This window comes from Trachypithecus francoisi, unplaced genomic scaffold (genome assembly GCF_009764315.1).
Source record: "Trachypithecus francoisi isolate TF-2019V2 unplaced genomic scaffold, Tfra_2.0 Lachesis_group14, whole genome shotgun sequence".
Taxonomy (NCBI): Eukaryota; Metazoa; Chordata; class Mammalia; order Primates; family Cercopithecidae; genus Trachypithecus; species Trachypithecus francoisi.
The window spans coordinates 50,704,346-50,724,072 of record NW_022681459.1 but is presented as its reverse complement, the minus strand read 5'-3'; the positions used below and the strand labels follow the sequence as shown (position 1 = coordinate 50,724,072).

General features: G+C 51.8%; 1 protein-coding gene across 18 annotated transcripts in view; it reads right to left on the bottom strand.

Moving 5' to 3' along the window:
* The window catches only part of SFI1 (SFI1 centrin binding protein), a 126,639-nt gene that overhangs the window by 8,486 nt on the left and 98,426 nt on the right, over positions 1-19,727 (bottom strand). For 10 of the 18 annotated variants that reach the window (XR_004442397.1, XR_004442399.1, XR_004442398.1 and 7 more), the window contains 14 exons: positions 13,500-13,581; positions 13,006-13,184; positions 11,566-11,641; positions 10,993-11,088; positions 10,449-10,525; positions 8,994-9,096; positions 7,418-7,514; positions 3,862-4,022; positions 3,309-3,383; positions 1,980-2,054; positions 1,666-1,842; positions 1,341-1,594; positions 322-393; positions 124-189 (listed from right to left, as the gene is read on the bottom strand). Coding sequence is in view for 13 of the 18 variants with exons in the window: in XM_033233296.1 (XP_033089187.1) it covers positions 124-189; positions 322-393; positions 1,341-1,594; positions 1,666-1,842; positions 1,980-2,054; positions 3,309-3,383; positions 3,862-4,022; positions 7,418-7,514; positions 8,994-9,096; positions 10,449-10,525; positions 10,993-11,088; positions 11,566-11,641; positions 13,006-13,184; positions 13,500-13,581 (1,590 nt within the window). In the remaining 5 variants the exon portion in view is untranslated. Of the gene's footprint in view, positions 1-123; positions 190-288; positions 394-596; positions 1,595-1,665; positions 1,843-1,979; positions 2,055-3,308; positions 3,384-3,861; positions 4,023-7,417; positions 7,515-8,993; positions 9,097-10,448; positions 10,526-10,992; positions 11,089-11,565; positions 11,642-13,005; positions 13,185-13,499; positions 13,582-19,727 lie in introns of those variants that run through there. The other 8 variants (XM_033233302.1, XM_033233303.1, XM_033233299.1 and 5 more) reach the window with 5 other exon arrangements.

Below are 19,727 nucleotides of genomic sequence, written 5' to 3'. Positions count from 1 at the left end.
AAGAAGGAAAGGGGGCCACTCACCCCAGGACTGCCAAAACACAGGCCCCAGATGGAGGCGCCAGCTGCCTTTGGGGCCCTGACCACCCACCCCTGCCTGCCCATGGTACCACACCCCAGGGACCCCTGCCTGCCCATGGTGCCACACCCCAGGGACCTCTGCCTGCCCATGGTGCCACACCCCAGGGACCTCTGCCTGCCCATGGTGCCACACCCCAGGGACCTCTGCCTGCCCATGGTGCCACACCCCAGGGACCTCTGCCTGCCCATGGTGCCACACCCCAGGGACCCCTGCCTGCCCATGGTGCCACACCCCAGGGACCTCTGGCTCTGCGCAGGCTCCAGCAGGAAGTGTGGGCGTCGTGGCTGCTTCCTTGCTGAGTGGGCAGTGTTGCTGGGAAGAAACATGGGGTCTGTTCCCCTGGGCTGACCAGGGGCTGCAGGGGGGGTCTGAGATCTCTGTGGGATGGGGGTCGCTAGTCAGACCCCTCCAATTTTATAGGGAGAACGAAAGTCCGAGAAGGCGAGGCCAAGGTCAGCAAGTAAGCTGGGGTGGGCCTGGGCCACAGAGCTCCCAGCAGTTCTGACAAAAGGTACCTGACTCCAGGGGACTGCTTCACCCACAGTCTCTTTTGACATGCAGAGCAACCCCGGTAATGCAGGTGTACAGGTCGCCAGGGTCCATGTCACAGGGGAGCAGCCTCTGAGATGTTCAGGCTCCCATCAAGGTCAGTGAGTGAGGGGCAGAGCAGCAACCGGGACCCAGGCCCCGTGCACCCACCTGACAACTCCTCCAGGGCCCAAGGCCCTCGGGTAGTGCTGGCTGCTGTGGGAGCCACCAGCTTCATCCGCACGGGGCAGGGCAAGGCAGGTTAGGGTTTGAGGAGACCATAGTCGGGGTGGGCAGAGGATAGGCGCCAGCCCACACAAGAAAGAGGGGCTTCTGACAAAAAACCAGTGTCTTGGCTGTGAGGGAGCAGAAGAGAGGCCAGCAGGCATGGGCAGGAGCTGAGCTTGTTCCCTTGTCAGCTATGTGTGTGACTCCGGAAGACTGTCAGCAGGACGGGCGAGAGGGTAGGAAGGTGTTGCAGAGGAAGGGACACCTATTTCCTGAACTTTGGCAGGCAAAGGAGAGAGGGTCTGGAAATCCCACTCCACTCTCTCCTGCCGGGGGAGGGATGGGGTCTGGCCAAAGAGGCAATTCCCAGCAGCTCAGCTATGACAAGGCCGAGACCAGCCCGTCCTGTCCCCCCTCAGGGCCCCGTTTTCCTCCCTGCTACGCCATCCAACCTTTTGCCCAGGGTGGAAGCGAGGAGGATGAGGTGAGGACGGGCTACTCACAGTTCCAGGGCGTGGGGTTCCTCAGCAGCCAGGCGGCCCAGAGCTCCCTGAAGCAGAGGAGCCTGTGGCCTCTTGGTTCCCAGGGTGGCATCCCCAGCCCCAGCGGCAATGCAGATGAGAAGGGGACCCTCCAACGTCACTTTCCTGCTGGGTGTGACGGCTGCCAGGGGCTGAGGCTTCCCGCTCCGGCCCAGCACTTTCTGTTTCCAGAGCGTGGCACAGCGGCGGACAGCACGATGGAGACTGTGAGCCGCCTGTGACACAGCCTCTGGTCAGCTCATGCCACACCCTGCCTGCTCCCCAGAGGAAGGGGCCCTGGGCCTACCTGGACCTGCTGCTGGGCCTGCAGCTGCTGCCGGGAGGCCTTCATGCTGGCTGCAAAGCGCAGGAGCCGTGTGGCACCCTCCCGGAGGAGCTGCCCCTGGTAGGCCTGGAGCGCCCGCTGCAGCCGTGCCTTCTTCCTCCTCCTTTCCAGTACAAAGGCCAGCCACATGGCCCACACCTCCAGGGAGGGCGGGAGGTGAGGCCCAGATCTCCCTGTTTAGGGGTCCCCCACAGACCAGGTGCCCTCCCTCCAACCAAGGCAGGGCTAAGGCCTGAGGGAGAGGCAGGGATGGTAGGATGCAGAAACACAATTACCTTTGCCTGCAGCGAAAAGGCCCAGAACCACAGGGCCCGCACTGTCGCCTGCTGCTCCTGCCTCCTGGCTGCCAGCTAGGGCCAGAAAGACCAGATCATTTCCCTGCTGCCCCTGCAGGGAGGCCGTGCTGATCACGGGGCCCTGCCCGGATCATCCCTCTGGGCTCCCTCTCTAGTTGAGGCTCCCACTTCCTCCACTAGGAAGGGCCAGCCCTGTGCCTGGCCGTGAGGTGCTCAACAGACGCTCCATCTGTGGCCTAGGAAGGACCTTTAGGAAAGAAGGTGGCAAAGGGCTCCTGCAGGGGGATGTGTGGAGACAGCGGCCTGAGGTCTGGGGAACGGTGAGAACAGGACAACAGGACGGGAAGAGGGAGCTGGGGACGGTGGGTGCTGCTCTGTGTGATCCCTCTTGGCTTTTTAGCAAGATCCCAGCAAGCCTTAAAACACATTTCATATTAATTTTTAAAACATTATCTTGATTTTGAGATGGGATCTCACTCTCATCTAGGCTGGAATACAGTGGCATGATCACAGCTCACTGCAACCTTGACCTCCTGGGCTCAAGCGATCCTCCCATATCAGCCTCCCGAGTAGCTGGGACCACAGGTGTGCACTAACTACACCCAGCTAATTTTTCTGTTTTGTTTTTGTAGAGATGGGGTCTCACTATGTTGCCCAAGCTGGTCTTGAACTCTTAGGCTCAAGTAATCCTCCTGCCTCAGCCTCCCAAAATCCTGGGATTATAGGCGTAAGCCATCATGCCTGGCCCACTGATGTATTTTTTTTTTTTTTTTTTTTTTTTGAGGCAGAGTCTCGCTCTGTCGCCCAGGCTAGAGTACAGTGGTGTGATCTCGGCTCACTGCAAGATTTGCCTCCCAGGTTCACGCCATTCTCCTGCCTCAGCCTCCCGAGTAGGCGCCCGCCACCACGCCTGGCTAATTTTTTTGTATTTTTAGTAGAAACAGGGTTTCACCATGTTAGCCAGGATGGTCTTGATCTCCTGACCTCGTGGTCCGCCTGCCTCGGCCTCCCAAAGTGCTGGGATTACAGGCGTGAGCCACCACGCCCAGCCTCCACTGATGTATTTTTAAATACAACACTGTAGAAAGAGAAACCAGGCTTTGAAGTAACTGGTCTAACACAGGCTACAGATGGAACGAAGCTGATGTGCTCAGAAATGACAGGAAGGTAGTAAAGGAGGTGGCCCTGGGCAGGGTGATAGTAAAAATACTGAACTAGAGGTGTAAGCTGAAGGTCACTCATTGCCCAGGCCTCACACGCCAGAGGACAGAGAAGGAAGTATGGAGGGGACATCTCCTGGGTTCCCACCTGTTGTCTCCACTGGCGGAAGCAGGTCCGGCTGAGTCTCTGTGCCAGCAGTTGGGTACTCTGCCTGTGCAGGAGCTAGGGGAGAGCAAATACACAGAGTGGGGTCCTGACCTAGCCTAGACAGCCTGCGGTGGGTCCTGATCTAACCCAGTCTCTGCCCAGCTGAATGTCCTCCCATTGCTAGGAGTCCTGGATGGTGCCAGGGGTCTCCTGCATAGGCAGGGGGAGGCAGGGGGGAGGCAGGGGGCGCCTAGAGGACTCACTCCATAGGTCCCCCAGCACTGATAAGCCGCGGGTCAGCATGAACCGGGTTTTTAGGCTGAGCTGTCTTATCTGGGAGACACTGCATTCTGGGGCTGGCTACCTGCTAGGCTCCACCAAATGCTCAGAAAGGCTCCTGCAGCCTTGTCCTACAGGACCCCAAACCACGCACCACGCACACCGGCTGCATGGAGTGCTGTCAGGAGAGACCCCTTCCTGAGATATGGTCACCTGGCCTGGATACCCCTTGCCAGGCAGGTGGAATTTGGAGAGTTGCCACCGTCGGCCTCACCCTCTTTCTGACACACTCCAGATGGTGCATCTTCCACCGGGCCAGCCCCTCCAGCAGCAGCTGCCGGCGGTGGTGTTGGACTGCCCTCTCCAGCTGCAGTCTCTGCTGGGCTGACCTCCGGCTGCAGTCCCGCCAGCGCTGAAACCAGGTCCGCAGATAGCCTAGATCCAAGTCAGAGTTTGCTGTTCTGTGGGATTTCCACCAGTGACTACAGAATGGTGAAGGTGCGGAGAGGAGAGATGGCTGTGCGGGGATAGAGTCCAGGTGTCCAGCCCACACGGTGAAACTACCACCTGTGGACCATGGCCCCTCTCTAGGGACAGCTCTGGCTACCTTTGCCAACAGTGAACCTCCCAGAGACTGGAACCAGCTCTGTTTACCATTGTGCTCCCCAAGGGCCCTCCCAGAGCCACAAGCCTGTCCATAGCCTCCACAGGGGTGCCAGGGGCCCCCCAAGAGTCACGTGCAAACTGCTGCTGGGCACGTGGAGGAAGACCCTCAGTCTGAGGGAGGAGGAGGAGCCCCCACTTGAGCTGCAGCAGCTTGGAGGAGAGGGCAGCCTGTTTTGCCAGGGTGGAAACTGAGGCCCAGTCAGAGCAGTCAGACCAGCCCAAGCCACGGCTGGGGAGGAGTGCGCTGGTCGCCAGGCCACATCTTCTGGCTCCCCGGGTTCTGCAGGCACGAGCCATATCCTGCATTTTGTTTTTGTGTCACAAGATTCTCCCTTTAGTGAATCTTTCTTGGGCCCTGAGAGAACTTTCTTTTTGAGACAACAGAACAGGGTTGAGAGCAGGGCACAGATGCCAAGATGAGGGGCCCTCCAGGCCCACCGGCGCAGGCAGAGAAGGCGGCAGATCACAAGCAGGAGGCGCCCATGTTAGTGCTGTATGCTGACGTCTGGGCTCTGTCCTAAGTGTGTATCTCTCTACCTGTCATCTCGGTTGATCTCCACAACAACCCCAAGAGGTAGGCACTGTTATCCCCATTTTACAGATGAAGACACTGAGACTCAGAGAGGGGCCCTGCTGGAGGCCACACGCATAGCCAGGTTATGACCGCCAGCCTGCGCTTCTTCAGCATTCTGCATAATAGGTCTTGCGACATCCTCCCCTCAGTCCCTCCTCCAGCTCCACCCTTGGCCTGCCAAGGTGTGCCTGAGACACTGAGGCCTTAATATAAGCCAGGCAATTGTTCCTCAGGTATTTACTGTGTACCTACTACGTGTACACTGTCTTGCTGCCCAGTCTCCCAAATGTCTCATACCATCTGTAATGGACGTGGCAATCCAAACCTGCCACTGCCTCCTTCTAAGGAAAGTCCTTCAGAGAGCAGCGGCTTCGGGCAAAAGTCAAACCCGTAGCCTCTAACTTCCCACCATGGCCAGGAGTGGGCACCTGACCCTTAAGGCAGCCAACCCAAACTGGCCAGAAGCCTCTGGAGCCTGAAGCTGCATGGTCGGGTGCCCAAAGGGTCAGGCGCAGAAGCTCCAGAGCCCGAGGACTGGCTAAACCCCTCAGCTTCTTTTTTTTTTTTTTTTTTTTTTTTTTGAGGCGGAGTCTCGCTCTGTCGCCCGGACTGGAGTGCAGTGGCGCAATCTCGGCTCACTGCAAGCTCCGCCTCCCGGGTTCACGCCATTCTCCTGCCTCAGCCTCCCGAGTAGCTGGGACTACAGGCGCCCGCCACCTCGCCCGGCTAGTTTTTTGTATTTTTAGTAGAGACGGGGTTTCACCATGCTAGCCAGGATGGTCTCGATCTCCTGACCTCGTGATCCGCCCGTCTCGGCCTCCCAAAGTGCTGGGATTACAGGCTTGAGCCACCGCGCCCGGCCCTCAGCTTCTTTCTTAGTGAACTAGAAGCACAGTGCTGGTTTCTGAGCTGAGTTCAGGACCCAGCAGCACATTCGTCGCGCAGCAATGCAGCCGCGTGGGATGGCTGACCCTGGGGCTTTGTCGCTAGGACTTGTTGAAACATGCTCATGAACACATGCTACAGTCAGAACCAAACCAAAGCTGATGCAGTTTTGTCCTGGAGCAAACTCTATTAAACCAACTCAACAACTTGGTCAATTTCTTTATGGGCCAATTTAAACAATTTCTAATTGTTTTCACTTTTGTTTGTATTTTCATTTATTCTAAAAATGAGCTGTCCCCTTCAGCGTGTCAGATTCTCCTGCTATGGGACTGCTGGCTGTGTTAGGAGACAGCTCCCCATGGGTCTGCCGTGTGTCTGTGCATCTTGCAAGCAGGGGCATGGACTCCTGTTCTAGACTCTTTCCAAAGATTTTTAAAGAGACTGGATCTTGGCTAGGCATGGTGGCTCATGTCTGTAATCCCAGCACTTTGGGAGTCTGAGATGGGTGGATCACGAGGTCAGGAGATCGAGATCATCCCAGCTAACACGATGAAACCCCGTCTCTACTAAGAATACTAAAAATTAGCCCAGTGTGGTGGCGGGCGCCTGTAGTCCCAGCTACTCGGGAAGCTGAGGCAGGAGAATCACTTGAACCCCAGGAGATGGAGGTTGCAGTGAGCCAAGATCGTGCCACTGCACTCCAGCCTGGGAGACAGAGACAGAGCGAGACTGTCTCAAAAAAAGAGAGAGACTGCGTCTCATTCTGTCATCCAAGCTGGAGTGCAGTGGTGTGATCATAGTTCAGTGCAGCCTCCAGCTCCTGGGCTCAAGTGATCCTCCCACCTCAGGCTCCTGAGTAGCTAGGACTACAGGTGTGTACAACTGTGCCCTGCAATCTTTCCAAAAATGTATATACAGCAGGCAGTGGGACTTCCTAAGAGCGAATTAGAAAGTGCTGGCCCCTAAACATTCAAGGGCCCAGCTACACAAGGAAGCAGGACGCTAACACAGTGGAGGCTGACCTGACAAGCGGCAAGGACTTTCCTGTCAAAACAACGACCCCCAACCACCCCAAACTCCTCCATTCCAGCTTCTTTTATTTCTCTGTAGATCTCAAGCTCCAGCCTTTCATTTTAACATAAATTGGTTGGCAATCAGTTGGGAATACATTTCTAAGATATACTGGACTGAACAGTACCCACTCCACACCTGCTGTATCCATGCCCTTCCTGGAACCTCACAATGTGACTTTATCTGGCACTAGGCTGGCTGCAGATGTAATTGGTAAGGATGGCGTCACACTCAAGTAGGGTGGGTCCTTCATCCGATATGACCAGAGTCCTTCTAAGGGACCCAGAAACAGGAAGGGAGTGACATGTCAAGATGGGGCAAAGACTGGAGCAATGGGTCTGCACGTCCAGGAGAGCCATGACAAGCAAGAAACAAGCTGGGAGAGGCAAGGAAGGACTAGAGCCTGAGGAGGAACATGGCCCTGCCACACCTTGATCTCTAACTGCCAGCCTCCAGAACTGAGAGGGTAATTTTGTGTTGTTTGAAGACTCCCAGTCCGTGGTACTTTGTCATGGCAACCACTGGGAACTGGCATGTATGAGGAGGAGACAGACTTATGGGGGCCACAGGGACCTCCACAACAGTGCTGTCGTCACATTCCTCAACACGACTTGCTTCTGGGGGCCCCACTTACCCCTGTCCAGCACCTTCCGGGCCTCCCAGATGGCAGAGTCCTCCTGCTGTCGGTAATATATCTGCACTGACACAGCTTCCCGCCACTGGACCAGGACCTATGGGCAGGCAAGGAGCACAGCAACAGTCACTACACCTCCTGGCTTCCAGGGCCACCCCAGGTCTATGACGGTGGCTCCTGGAGAGGCAAGGCCAAGCTGTTGCCATTTGCTTCTCACACACGCTCCAGGAAGTAACTGCCATGCACCCAGACCACTGAGCAATAGGACAGGGCCCCAGCCCCTCACAGGAAGCCCAGCATCTCGGCTGCTGGGACTCTTCTACCAGGATTTCCATATCATACCCTGCCATCAAGTAGTGAAGTCATTACATACATGGGTCTTCATTCTATTTTATTTATATAACTTTTTTTTGAGACACAGTCTCGCTCTGTCACCTGGGCTGGAGTGCAGTGACGTGATCTTGGTTCACTGCAACCTCCGCCTCCCAGGTTCTAGCGATTCTCCTGCCTCAGCCTTCCCAGTAGCTGGGATTACAGGCACGCGCCACCACGCCTGGCTAATTTCTGTGTTTTTAGTAGGGATGGGGTTTCTCCATGTTGGCCAGGTTGGTCTCAAACTCTTGATCCCAAGTGATCCACCCAACTCAGTCTCCTAAAGTGCTGGGATTACAGGCATGAGCCACGGTGCCTGGCCTCTATTATTGTTTAGTAAATGGAACACACATATGTTGTATACATTCTTCTGTATGAGTGATGCCTACAAAATCACAACAAAACACTTGCCCAGGGGATGCCTAGTGCCTGCTCCATAAGCTATCATGAACTTCATTCCCACCAAAAAGGCCTCCTCTTCAAGCTCTGGAGCCAAGCAAAGACTCCTGTGTTCCTCTTCCAGGGGAAGGGAGGCACAGGCTAGCTCCAGAATTTTTCTTCTTCTTTTTTTTTTTTTGAGACAGTCTTGCTCTGTTGTCCAGGCTGGAGTACAGTGGTGCAATCTCGGCTCACTGTACCTCCTGGATTCAAAGCGCCTGTAATCCTAGTGCTTTGGGAGGCCGAGGCAGGTGGATCACCTGAGGTCAGCAGTTCAAGACCAGCCTAGCCAACATGGTGAAACCCCATCTCTATTAAAAATACAAAAATTAGGCGGGCATGGTGGCACACGCCTGTAGTCCCAACTACTCGGGAGGTTGAGGCAGAAGAAATCACTTAAACCTGGGTGATTGGAGGTTGCAGTGAGCTGAGATGACACCACTGCACTCTAGCCTGGGTGACAGAGTGAGACTCTGTCTCAAGAAAAAAAAAAAAAAAAGAAGAAAGAAAGAAAATACTGGTTCTGATAAGAACTAGTTCACTTATGATGTGTTATGTTTCTATTTTAATGCATATTGGTTTGTAATTCAGTAAAAAACTAAACATGTGCCCACATGGATGTGTGTGTGTGTGCTGGAGGAAAGTTACCCATTTCTAGGTTCCTTACTCAGTTCAAATCTCTGGCACCACCCCCTACATCCCACACCCTCACCAGAACACAGTCCCCAACTCTCCTGGGTGACCAGCTTGCCTCCTTATACCTCACCTTGGAACACATGGTCCTTCTGTAATGAGTACTTGCTTGAAAGGTTTTTTTGGCTTCATCCACTTGGGCCATGGTGTTCTCTTTCCAGCGACGCAATGCCCCTCTGCAGGTGCATGGGTGCGGGGAGGGCAGATGACACCAGGATGGAGAGAGAAGGGAGGCTTCTGTGAATCATTCCTACTTCTTCCCCTACTCCTGAGTCAGGGACTCTACACCTAAGAATGTCTGTTTCACCAGCACCCATGTTTACATGCACGTCTATGTCCAACAAATGGCTACTGAGCAGCTGCTCTGGGCTGGGCACCAAGAATGCATGAGGGACCCAGCACTGCTGGAGACCAAACTCCAGGTGCTACAGGGATAACAGGGCATAACCAGACAGCGGCGACACAGGTGACTCACACTGTGATGAGAGCAGCGTGGGGAGACGGAACCCGGAAGGCTGCCTGTGCCGCTGCTGAGTTAGTTTGGGGAGTTCTTGCTTATTCCGCCCTGTCTCAAGAGCAGGATGGGCACTCTATGAGACCCCATATGAGGGATGGAGGTGTTTATTGTATTTACTTTTTAGAGGCAGGGTCTCACTCCATCACCCAGACGGGAGTGCAGTGGCATGATCACGGCTCACTGCGGCCTTGACCTTCAAGGCTCAAGTGACCCTCCCACCTAAGCCTCCCAAGTCCCTGAACCACAGGCATACGTGACCATGCCTAGCTAATTTTTTTATATTTAGTAGAGACAAGGTCTCGCTGTGTTGCCCAGGCTGGTCTGGAACTCCTGGTCTCAAACAGCCTCCTAAAGTGCTGGGATTACAGGCGTGAGCCACTGTGCCCAGCTAAGGATGGAGGCGTTGAAAGTCCACGAGACCCACTGCCCACAGGCCACCAGGAATATCATATGCTGAACAAATACAAAGGAAGGAAATGAAAGAGGGGCATGTGGGAGGACTCCTGGGAAGGAGCGAGGTTAGAGTTTGGTTTAGAAAGAGTGGTAGAAGCTGCAGAAGCGCCCTCCACAGGGGTGAGCAGTGCAGATGGTCTGACATGGCCTAGAGGTGACTCTGGAGAGTCAGTGACAGGCCTGCAGAGCAAACTGGAAGGGGACTGCCTGGAAATTGACTGGCAGCCTCTGGAGTGGAAGAGACGACAAGGTGCCTTGCAAAGCTGCGTCTTGCAGTGTGAAGTAGGGAGGAAAAATGCTCAGAAGAGCAAAACAAGTGGCCTTTAAGGCATGCAGGTGACAGCTGCTTTCCAAGGTCCCGCCCTGCACACCGCAGGGGCTTAAGACAAATGAAGGCAAACCCGTGAGTAAAGTGGAAAAGCCAAGACCATGGTATTAGCTACTAGGAACCTGGGATCATCCCCCACCTGGCCCTTGGCAGGACTCTCTAAAAGGCTGGGGTTTGGAGTGCGTTCCTCGTTCCGCAGTCAGAGCCTGGGAGGCTCCCGGGAGACTCACCGCAGCAGCTGCCTGTTGTGCTGGCTCTCCCTGGCTGCCACCTCCTGGAGGGTGCTCCGTACCCTGCCCTGATAAGTCTGTAGGGGACAAGGAAGACTGAGGCTGCCCTTCGGCCCACATTTCTCCCTGTTTAGGCAGGTCTCAGAGGTGCCTCTACCACAAGGCTGCCATGCCCAGAGCACTCAAAAAGGGCAGGGAGAGGCCAACAGCCCCTGGTCCCAGGGCCAGCAGACCCTCCCAGACGACAGGGAGAAACTGTCTCACAGGCCCTCACCTGCTAAGTGAAACCATGGGACCCCAGGGCAAGGAACTGCTTTCACTACAAGGCTGGTACCCACCGACAGCACCTGTTTCCACTTGGCCAAGCAAGAATCAAAGAACCCTGTGGCCTAAGGCCCGCTGTCTGGGGCACTTGCTTGGTTTGAGGTGTGTCAAATTACTCTGTTCTGGGAGGGACAGGAAGAACAAAGAAGGGAAACAAAGTCTCCAGAAACCTCCCCGGTCCCCAGAGCACGGAGATCAGGAGGGAAGCAGCAGCTCCTACCACCCACGCCTGCAGCGCCCTGTGCCGCACTCTCTGCTGGTGGTGCAGATCTGCTTGCATCAGCTTCCGCCGCTCTGCGCCCCGCAGGGCCAGGCGCTGCAGACGGAGGAGAAAGTGGCCACCGTGGGCTGGGGTCTGAGTTGGGGGTGGCTTCCTGCTTTGCCTCCGTTTTATATGTCATCTGTGTGAGTGTAAATTACTTAACCTCTCTGGCCCCATCTATAAATATGCGCTTCTTAGGGGTTCTGTGATGACTGGATGAGGCAAGTGCTTGATTTGCAGTAAATGCTCAATTGTGAGTTTAAACGTTTTTTACACTCAGTAGGACTCCTGTAAATGGTTAGATCAGGAATTTTAGACGCAGTAAGTTCAAATAAGAACAGCCTAGTATCTGAAACACAAAATTTTGAGCCAATCATCTCATAAAACTGAGTTAACACTTTATGTGCTGCCTGTTCTCTTCCTTCAGCTCAGAGGTAGGTGGTGTGGCCCCTAATATCGCCCGAGTCCCGCTGACACACGGCCCACCTGTCCAAAAGTCATACACAGGTGGCACTCGCAACAAAGCCTTACCTCCCTCCACTGGCTCCAGGCCCAGCGCAGGAGCTGGGCCATGTGGAATTCTGCTGCCCGCACCCTGCCCGTCCTCCTGTGGGGAGATGGCAGAGCTCAGTGCTGCAGCCCCCTCCCAGCAAGGGCACCCTCTATGGGCTCCTCCTCACAGTCCATTGCCCTACCTGGTTAAGTTTTGGGGGGAGCAGAGACCCTCTCTGAAGAGCTGCCAAAGAACTTGCACTCTCGGAAAAAAGCACCTATGATCACATGTTGGCCTACTTCCCACGGCTTCAAGTGCCACTGAAGCTCACATGTGCAGGTGTGAAGCCCCCGACTGAGAAAGTGGTTAAACATGGTCAGAGTTTGACAGGGAGTGAGATCCTCAGAACACACAGTGGATACTGAAAGGCCCCAAAGCAGGACAGCCTCTGCAGTGGACACATGGGCTGCCTACCCTCCTCTCTCTAACTACGTGGTGTGGTTAAAAACTGCCACAGCCCACCCACTGGCCACAGCTGCTGGTCCCTATCCCTTATCTGCAGCGGTCAGCTATCACAGCATGGGCCCATCAGTTTACTCCCTGCTATGGCCACTTTTGTTTGTTTGAGGCAGAGTCTCGCTCTGTTGCCCAGGCTGGAGTGTAGCGGTGCCATCTCGGTTCACTGCCACCTTCGCCTGCTGGGTTCACACAATTTTCATGCTTCACTCTCCTGAGTAATTGGGATTCCAGGCTTGTGCCACCACGCCTGGTTAATTTTTGTATTTTTAGTAGAGATGGGGTTTTGCCATGTTGGCCAGGCTGGTCTTGAACTCATCAGCTCAAGTGATCCACCTGCCTCGGCCTCCCAACCTGGCTATGGTCACTTCGAATGGGCCCCAAGTGTAAGCAGGATGTGGCCAATGAGCAGGACCTCCCCGATCCACCGAGAACTTCTATGCCCAGCCAAATTCCTGAGGCTGTGAGTTCCATGAGGTACCCCAAGGTCCTGCTGTTACAACCCTTTTTTTTTTTGAGACGGAGTTTCGCTCTTGTTGCCCAGGCTAGAGTACAATGGTGCGATCTTGGCCCATCATAACCTCCACCTCCCAGGTTCAAGCGATTCTCCTGCCTCAGCCTCCCGAGTAGCTGGGACTACAGGCATGCACCACCATGCCCGGCTAATTTTGTATTTTTAGTAGAGACGGGGTTTTTCCATGTTGGTCAGGCGGGTCTCGAACTCCTGACCTCTGGTGATCTGCCCACCTCAGCCTCCTGAAGTGCTGGGATTACAGGCGTGAGCCACTGCACCCGGCCAACCTAGTTTTAGTTAGACTCTTTTAGGTTGAACTTCCAGAACTTACAATCAGAGTCTGGGGTAAAGCAATCCTCCAGACAGGCACTTGGAGCTGATGGTGCTGCTGGTACAATCAAAGCTGGCCTGGGACAGAAAGGCTTTTAAGGCAGAACTGGCCACTCACTCTGTTCTGAGCCCTTGGGCACTTTCCCTCCAGAGGCAGAAAGCTTTCTTGAGCCGCCCATGGCGGTGGTGAGCACAGGCCACTGTTTGCCACTCCTGCTCCTGGTGACGTGCTGCTGCCTGCTGGTGCCACGTGAACCAAGACCTATGCAGAAGCTGTCGCTCTGCATGAAGGATGGCCTGAGGCAGGACAGGAAGGAGAGAACAGAATAAGTCAAGTAGGAGAGAGGCACAGAAGCCAGGAAAGAATTTACAGGCCACAAATAATGACTAAGGCAAAAGGAATGGACGTCAGAATGTTGTACAGCCCAGAAGCTGTCTGTAGGCTCCACTGAGAAAGGACAGATGCCCCAGAGCCTGCCCTGCCTCAAGAGTCACAGACAGGAGCCCTCTAGTGAGGTCCAAGCAACTTCCTGAGGAGGGGAGACCATGAGTGCAATGGCTTGAATCAGATCCTGCCCATCCACACACAGCTCCTCAGGGGCAGCCACTTACCATCCTCTCTGCCAGGCAGTTTTCTTGATGCTGAAACGTCTTCTGCCTCCAGATAGAAAATACCTGCTTCTCTAATGTCTCCCTAAAAAACAAGGACGAATGTAAAGCACTTAACAAAACCAAAAATTAACCCAAACAGAACTAGAAGTTCCAAATAATTGGATTTTTCCTTTTATACCATGCTATTGTATAAGAGGTGAGTTAAGTGGCTGGGCACAGTGGCCCATGTCTGTAATCCTAATACTTTGGGAGGCCAAGGCAGGAGGACTGCTGGAGGCCAAGACTAGCCTGGGCAACATAGCAAGACTCCATCTCTACAAAAAAATTTAACAATTGCTGGGTGTGATAGTGTGTGCCTGTAGTCCCAACTACCTGGGAGGCTGAGGTGGGAGGATCGCCTGAGCCCAGGAGTTTGAGGCTCTGGTGAACTATGATCATGCCACTCCACTCCAGCCTGGGCAACAGAGTGAGACCCTGTCTCTGAAAAAAAGAAAAGAGGTGAATAAGCTTAGATGAGGGAGAAAGCAACACAAAGAGAAAGGGAAGGAAAGCAGACAGCCAAAAACCCACAAACTTTTAAAAAGGCCAACATTTTCCAAGTTATTTCTGGTATCAGCCAAGCCTTCACCCCATACGAAAGAGTCTGACCCTGAGACCCTAGGTCTTCATTAATTCTATACTGACTTAACACTGATAAAGGATTGTTCGTGGAGGCCTTTCCAGTGCACACTGACCAATCCTTTGGGGACTTGTTGAAAAACAAGGGGCAGACCCCTAAGGCTGACTGAGCAAGTCTGAGGGGGGTCCCAGGAAATTATATTTTAAACAAGTGTTCCAGGTGAATTAGGAAAGTAGAAAGGTTTGGGAACCACTGTTTTGTCATCTCTGCCTAGGCCTACCAGATCACCACTAACAACATCAAATCCTGTAACAGCAGTGCTGGGACAACTGACCAACAGCCACTAGGGGCTCCACGCTGGTGGAGCCACAGGATCTGTGTTCAGCACTGCGAGATCTCGCTCCCCTGACATTTAACACACAAGACACATCACTTAAAGCAAAGATTCCACTTCCAGGCAGAACACAGTCACTGGTCTTGGACCTACCCTCTGGCCATATATGACAAAACTAGACAAAACATATGTGGCAACTGTCTTCAGGCGCTGGACAGTAAGTGTAGATTTTGATGCTGAAAAGACAGGACACAGGCAAGGTGAGCCCCTAGGCTGCCCAGACTTTCTGCCTGGGGGTACCTTCTCAACAGTGAGAGGAAGGGAGGCTGAGCAGAGCCTCCCTCAGCCTCAGTAAGCTGACGAGGCAAAGACTGGAGTTCATGACTGCCAGAGGGCCTGGAATTTGGGGGCAGGGTACTAGAAAGGAGACAGCTGAACAGAGGGAAGTACCCAAAATTTCCCTGAGATTGTCCCAGGTCCTCAGATGAGGGCCACACGTGCAGACTCCTGGAGGCCTAGCAGAGAGTGACTGTGCAGGGCCAAGAGGAGAACAGAGACAGGAGAAGCAAGACAGGCTTGTAAGATGGAGCTCTGGCCCAGCCAGAGCTGAGAGACCAGACACAGAAGCTGAGATCGTTCGACCCCAGTTGACCTTAGTATAAAAACACTAAAAGATCATCTTTAGGCTGAAGGGAAATGATACAGATGAACATTCAAATGTATAGGAAGACACAAGGAACACTGGAAAGGGAAAATATGTGGGTAAATGTAAAAGGCTGCATTTTTTCCTTCTCAATTTATAAAAAGAGTACTGATTATTTAAAGCAAAAATAGTAACATTGTAGGCTGTGTGCATGGTGGCTCATGCCTGTAATCCTAACACTTCAGGAGGCTGAGGCAGGAGGATTGCTTGAACTCAGGAGTTCAAAACCAGCCTGGGCAACAGTGAGACCTCGTCTCTACAATCAACCATTAGACATAAAATGTACGACAAAAAGCACCACTGGTTGGGGGTGGTGGCTCACTCCTGTAATCCCAGCACTTTGAAAGGCTGAGGCAGGGGGATGTCTGGAGCCCAGAAGTTTAAGACCAGCCTGGACAACATAGTGAGACCCCACAATGTTTATTTCTAAAAATAATAATAATATCATCAAGGATGGAAACAAAATAGAATTTTATTGTTTTTATGTTCTTGCACTAAACATGAAATGATATATTAATTCTAAACAGAAATGGGCCAGGCATGGTGGCTCACACCTATAATCCCAGAACAGTAAGAGGCCATGGCAGGAGGATCACTTGAGCCCAGGAGTTTGACACCAGCCTGGGGGACATAGTGAGACCCTTTCTCTACAAAAATTAGAAAAAAAAAATTAGTTTGGTATGGCAGCACACATCTGTAGTCCCAGCTGCCTGGGAGGCTGAGGTGCATGTATCACTTTAGCCCAGAAGGAAGAGGCGGCAGTGAGCCAAAATTGTGCCACTGCACTTCAGCCTGGGTGACAGGACAAGCTCCTGTCTCTAAAACATAAACAGATAGATACATAGACAGACAAACAGAGAGATACATACATACAAACAACTGTAATAAGGATGCACACTGTAATTCCTAAAACAATCTAAAAACTACAAATAATACAGAGCTAAAAAGTTGATGCAGGAAATACAATACTAAAAAAATTTAAATGAACCCTTAAAAAGGCAGAAAAAAGGCTGGGCGCAGTGGCTCATGCCTGTAATCCTAGCACTTTGGGAGGCTGAGGCGGGTGGATCACGAGCTCAGGAGATTGAGACCATCCTGGCCAACATGGTGAAACCCTGTCTCTAATAAAATACAAAAAAATAGCTGGGCGTGGTGGTGCATGCCTGTAGTCCCAGCTACTCAGGAGGCTGAGGCAGGGGAATCACTTGAACCCGGGAGGCGGAGGTTTCAGTGAGTCAAGATCGCGCCACTGCACTCCAGCCTGGCGACAGAGTAAGACTCCATCTAAAAAAAAAAAAAAGGAAGAGAGAAACAAAAAACAGATGTAGACATCAGCCCAACCATATCAGTGATTACACTAAATATAAATGAACCAAACAACTCAATGAGAGAATAAAGTCTTTTTGGCCAGGCATGGTGGCTCACACCTATAATTCCAATACTTTGGGAGGCGGAGGTGGGTTGATCACAAGGTCAAGAGATCGAGACCACCCTGGCCAACATGGTGAAACCCTGTCTCTACTAAAAATACAAAAATTAGCTGGGCGTGGTGGCGCGTGCCTATAGTCCCAGCTACTTGGGAGGCTGAGGCAGGAGAATCGCTTAAACCTGGGAGGCAGAGGTTGCAGTGAGGCGAGATCGCACCACTCCCACTGCACTCCAGCCTGGCAACACAGCGAGACTCCATCTCAAAAAAAAAAAGGCTTTTCAACAAACGGTGCTGGAAAAACCTGATAAACACTGAAAAAAATAAACCTTGACTCCTACGTCATACCATACATAGAAAAAAATTCAAGATAATCATTGACCTAAATGCAAATGCTAAAACTATAAAGCTTCCAGATAAAATATAGGAAAATATCTTTTCAGATCTTACAGTAGCAAGTATTTCTTAGGGAGGACCCTAAAATCACTAAGCATTAAAAAAAAGGATAAATTGGGCCAGGCGTGGTGGGTCACACCAGTAATCCCAGCACTTTGGGAGGCTGAGGTGGGCAGATCATGAGGTCAGGAGTTGAAGACTAGCCTGACAAACATGGTGAAATCCTGTCTCTACAAAAATTAGCCAGGCGTGGTGCTGTGCATTTGTAATCCCAGCTACTCAGGAGGCTGAGGCAGGAGAAGTGCTTGAACCTGGGAGGCGGAGGTTGCAGTGAGCTGAGATTGTGCCACTGCACTCCAGCCTGGGCAACAGAGTGAGACTCTATCTCAAAAAAAAAAGATCAGCTGGACTTATCAATCCAACAGAAATCAAACACTTCTGCTCACCAGAAAAACAAAAAAACAAAACAACAACAACAACAAAAAACAACAAAAAAACCTATTCAGCCGAGCGTAGTGGCTCATGCCTGTAATTCCAGCACCCTGGGAGGCCAAAGAGGGTGGATTACCTGAGGTCAGGAGTTCAAGACCAGCCTGGCCAACATGGTGAAACCCCGTCTCTACTAAAAATACAAAAAATTAGCCAGGCGTGGTAGCGGGCGCCTGTAGTCCCAGCTACTCAGGAGACTGGGGCACAAGAATCGCTTGAACCTGGGAGGCAGAGGTTGTAGCGAGCCGAGATCGCGTCATTGCACTCCAGCCTGGGCAACAAGAACGATACTCCATCTGAAAACAAAACAAAACAAAACAAAACAAAACACGCAAAACCAACGATGATGACTGAAATCAGAACACTGGTTACCCATGCAGGATAGAGACTGACTGGAGGGATGTGAAGGAACTTTCTGGGGTAATAGAAATGTTCTATATCTTGACTGGAGTGTTGATTATATAGGCGTATAAATTATGGAAACTCGGCCAGGCATGGTGGCTCATGCCTGTAATCTCATCTCTTTCGGAGGCCAAGGCGGGCGGATCACGAGGTCAGGAGATTGAGAACATCCTGGCTAACAACGGTGAAACCCCGTCTCTACTAAAACAAAAAAATACAAAAAATTAGCCAGCCGTGGTGGTGGGCGCCTGTAGTCCCAGCTACTCAGGAGGCTGAGGCTGAAGAATGGCATGAACCTGGAAGGTGGAGCTTGCAGTGAGCCAAGATCGCACCACTGCACTCCAGCCTGGGCGATAGAGTGAGACTCTGTCTCAAAAAATAAAAATAAAAAAATAAAAAAATAATGAAAACTCATCAAATTTTATTTAAAATCTATGCCTTTCACTGTATATACATTTTATCTCAATTAAAATAAAAGGCAAACCAGTTTTGTCTCATTCTCAGTACCTTTCACTGGAGGGTTGTAAGTTTTATATAGCTTTAAAATACATAGTTTTAAAATTTACATAAAAATTTTATAAAAATTATTTTTAGCCATAATTCATGAGATTCCATCATAAAATCTGCCTATATTCCTAAAACATTAAAAAATACCCTAAGAATATCAAAGATACATATTTATTTGGAACTTTAATTTGCTAAACTCCAAACCAATCCTCTGAACATGTACTTACCATGAGAGTCACAAATTAAACCAACTCCAGGGGCCAGAGGGATAGTTCATATTTTTGTGCCAGGCCCTTGGCTTGTATTTTACATGTATTATCCCATTTCATTTTCATGACAACCATATGAGATAGAGACTATGGCCACATCATCTCAATTTTATATTCGAGGACACTGAAGCTCAGAGACAGACTGACTTGTCCAGGGTCACAAAGCTGGCAAGTAACAGAGCATAGGTCGGAACTCAGGCTTGTCCAGCTTCTAAGCCAGACTCTCAGTCACTCTGCTCATGAACAAGGAAAACAGGAATCTGAAAAACCAAGTTTCGTAAAAAGGTCCAACCAAGCCAAAACAGGTAAAAATCTAGATCAGGCCTACATCATCCTGCAAGCCTCCTGGCTATACCCTGTCTCCAAGTCACCCTCCACCCTTTTTCTCCAGAGTGATAGCTCTAAAACCACCCAAAACTGCTCCCTAGCAAAAATCCCTTAAAGGCTCCTCTTGGCTATTTTGAAGGTACTTTTAATTTTTGGTTCTCACAGCATACAAAATACAAAAAAAGAATAGAACCAAGCATGGCTACCTGTTAGTAAAAAAAGAAAGGGGTACTGTGTGTGTGTGTTTTAAGTACTGAAGCCATTTTTTTTTTTTGAGATGGAATCTTGCTCTGTTGCCCAGGTTGGAGTGCAGTGGTGCGATCTTGGCTCACTGCAACCTCCATCTCCTAGGTTCAAGTGATTCTCCTGCCTCAGCCTCCCAAGTAGCTGGGATGTGTGCCACCACACCTGGCCAATTTTTGTATTTTTAGTAGAGATGGGGTTTTGCCATGTTGGTCAGACTGGTCTCGAACTTCTGACCTCAGGTGATCTGCCTGCCTCAGCTTCCCAAAGTACTGGGATTACAGGTGTGAGCCACCGCATCCAGCCTGAAGCCAGCTATTTTTTTTTTTTTTGAGGCGGAGTCTCGCTCTGTGGCCCGGACTGGAGTGCAGTGGCCGGATCTCAGCTCACTGCAAGCTCCGCCTCCCGGGTTTATGCTATTCTCCTGCCTCAGCCTCCCAAGTAGCTGGGACTACAGGTGCCCGCCACCTCGCCCGGCTAGTTTTTGTATTTTTAGTAGAGACGGGGTCTCAC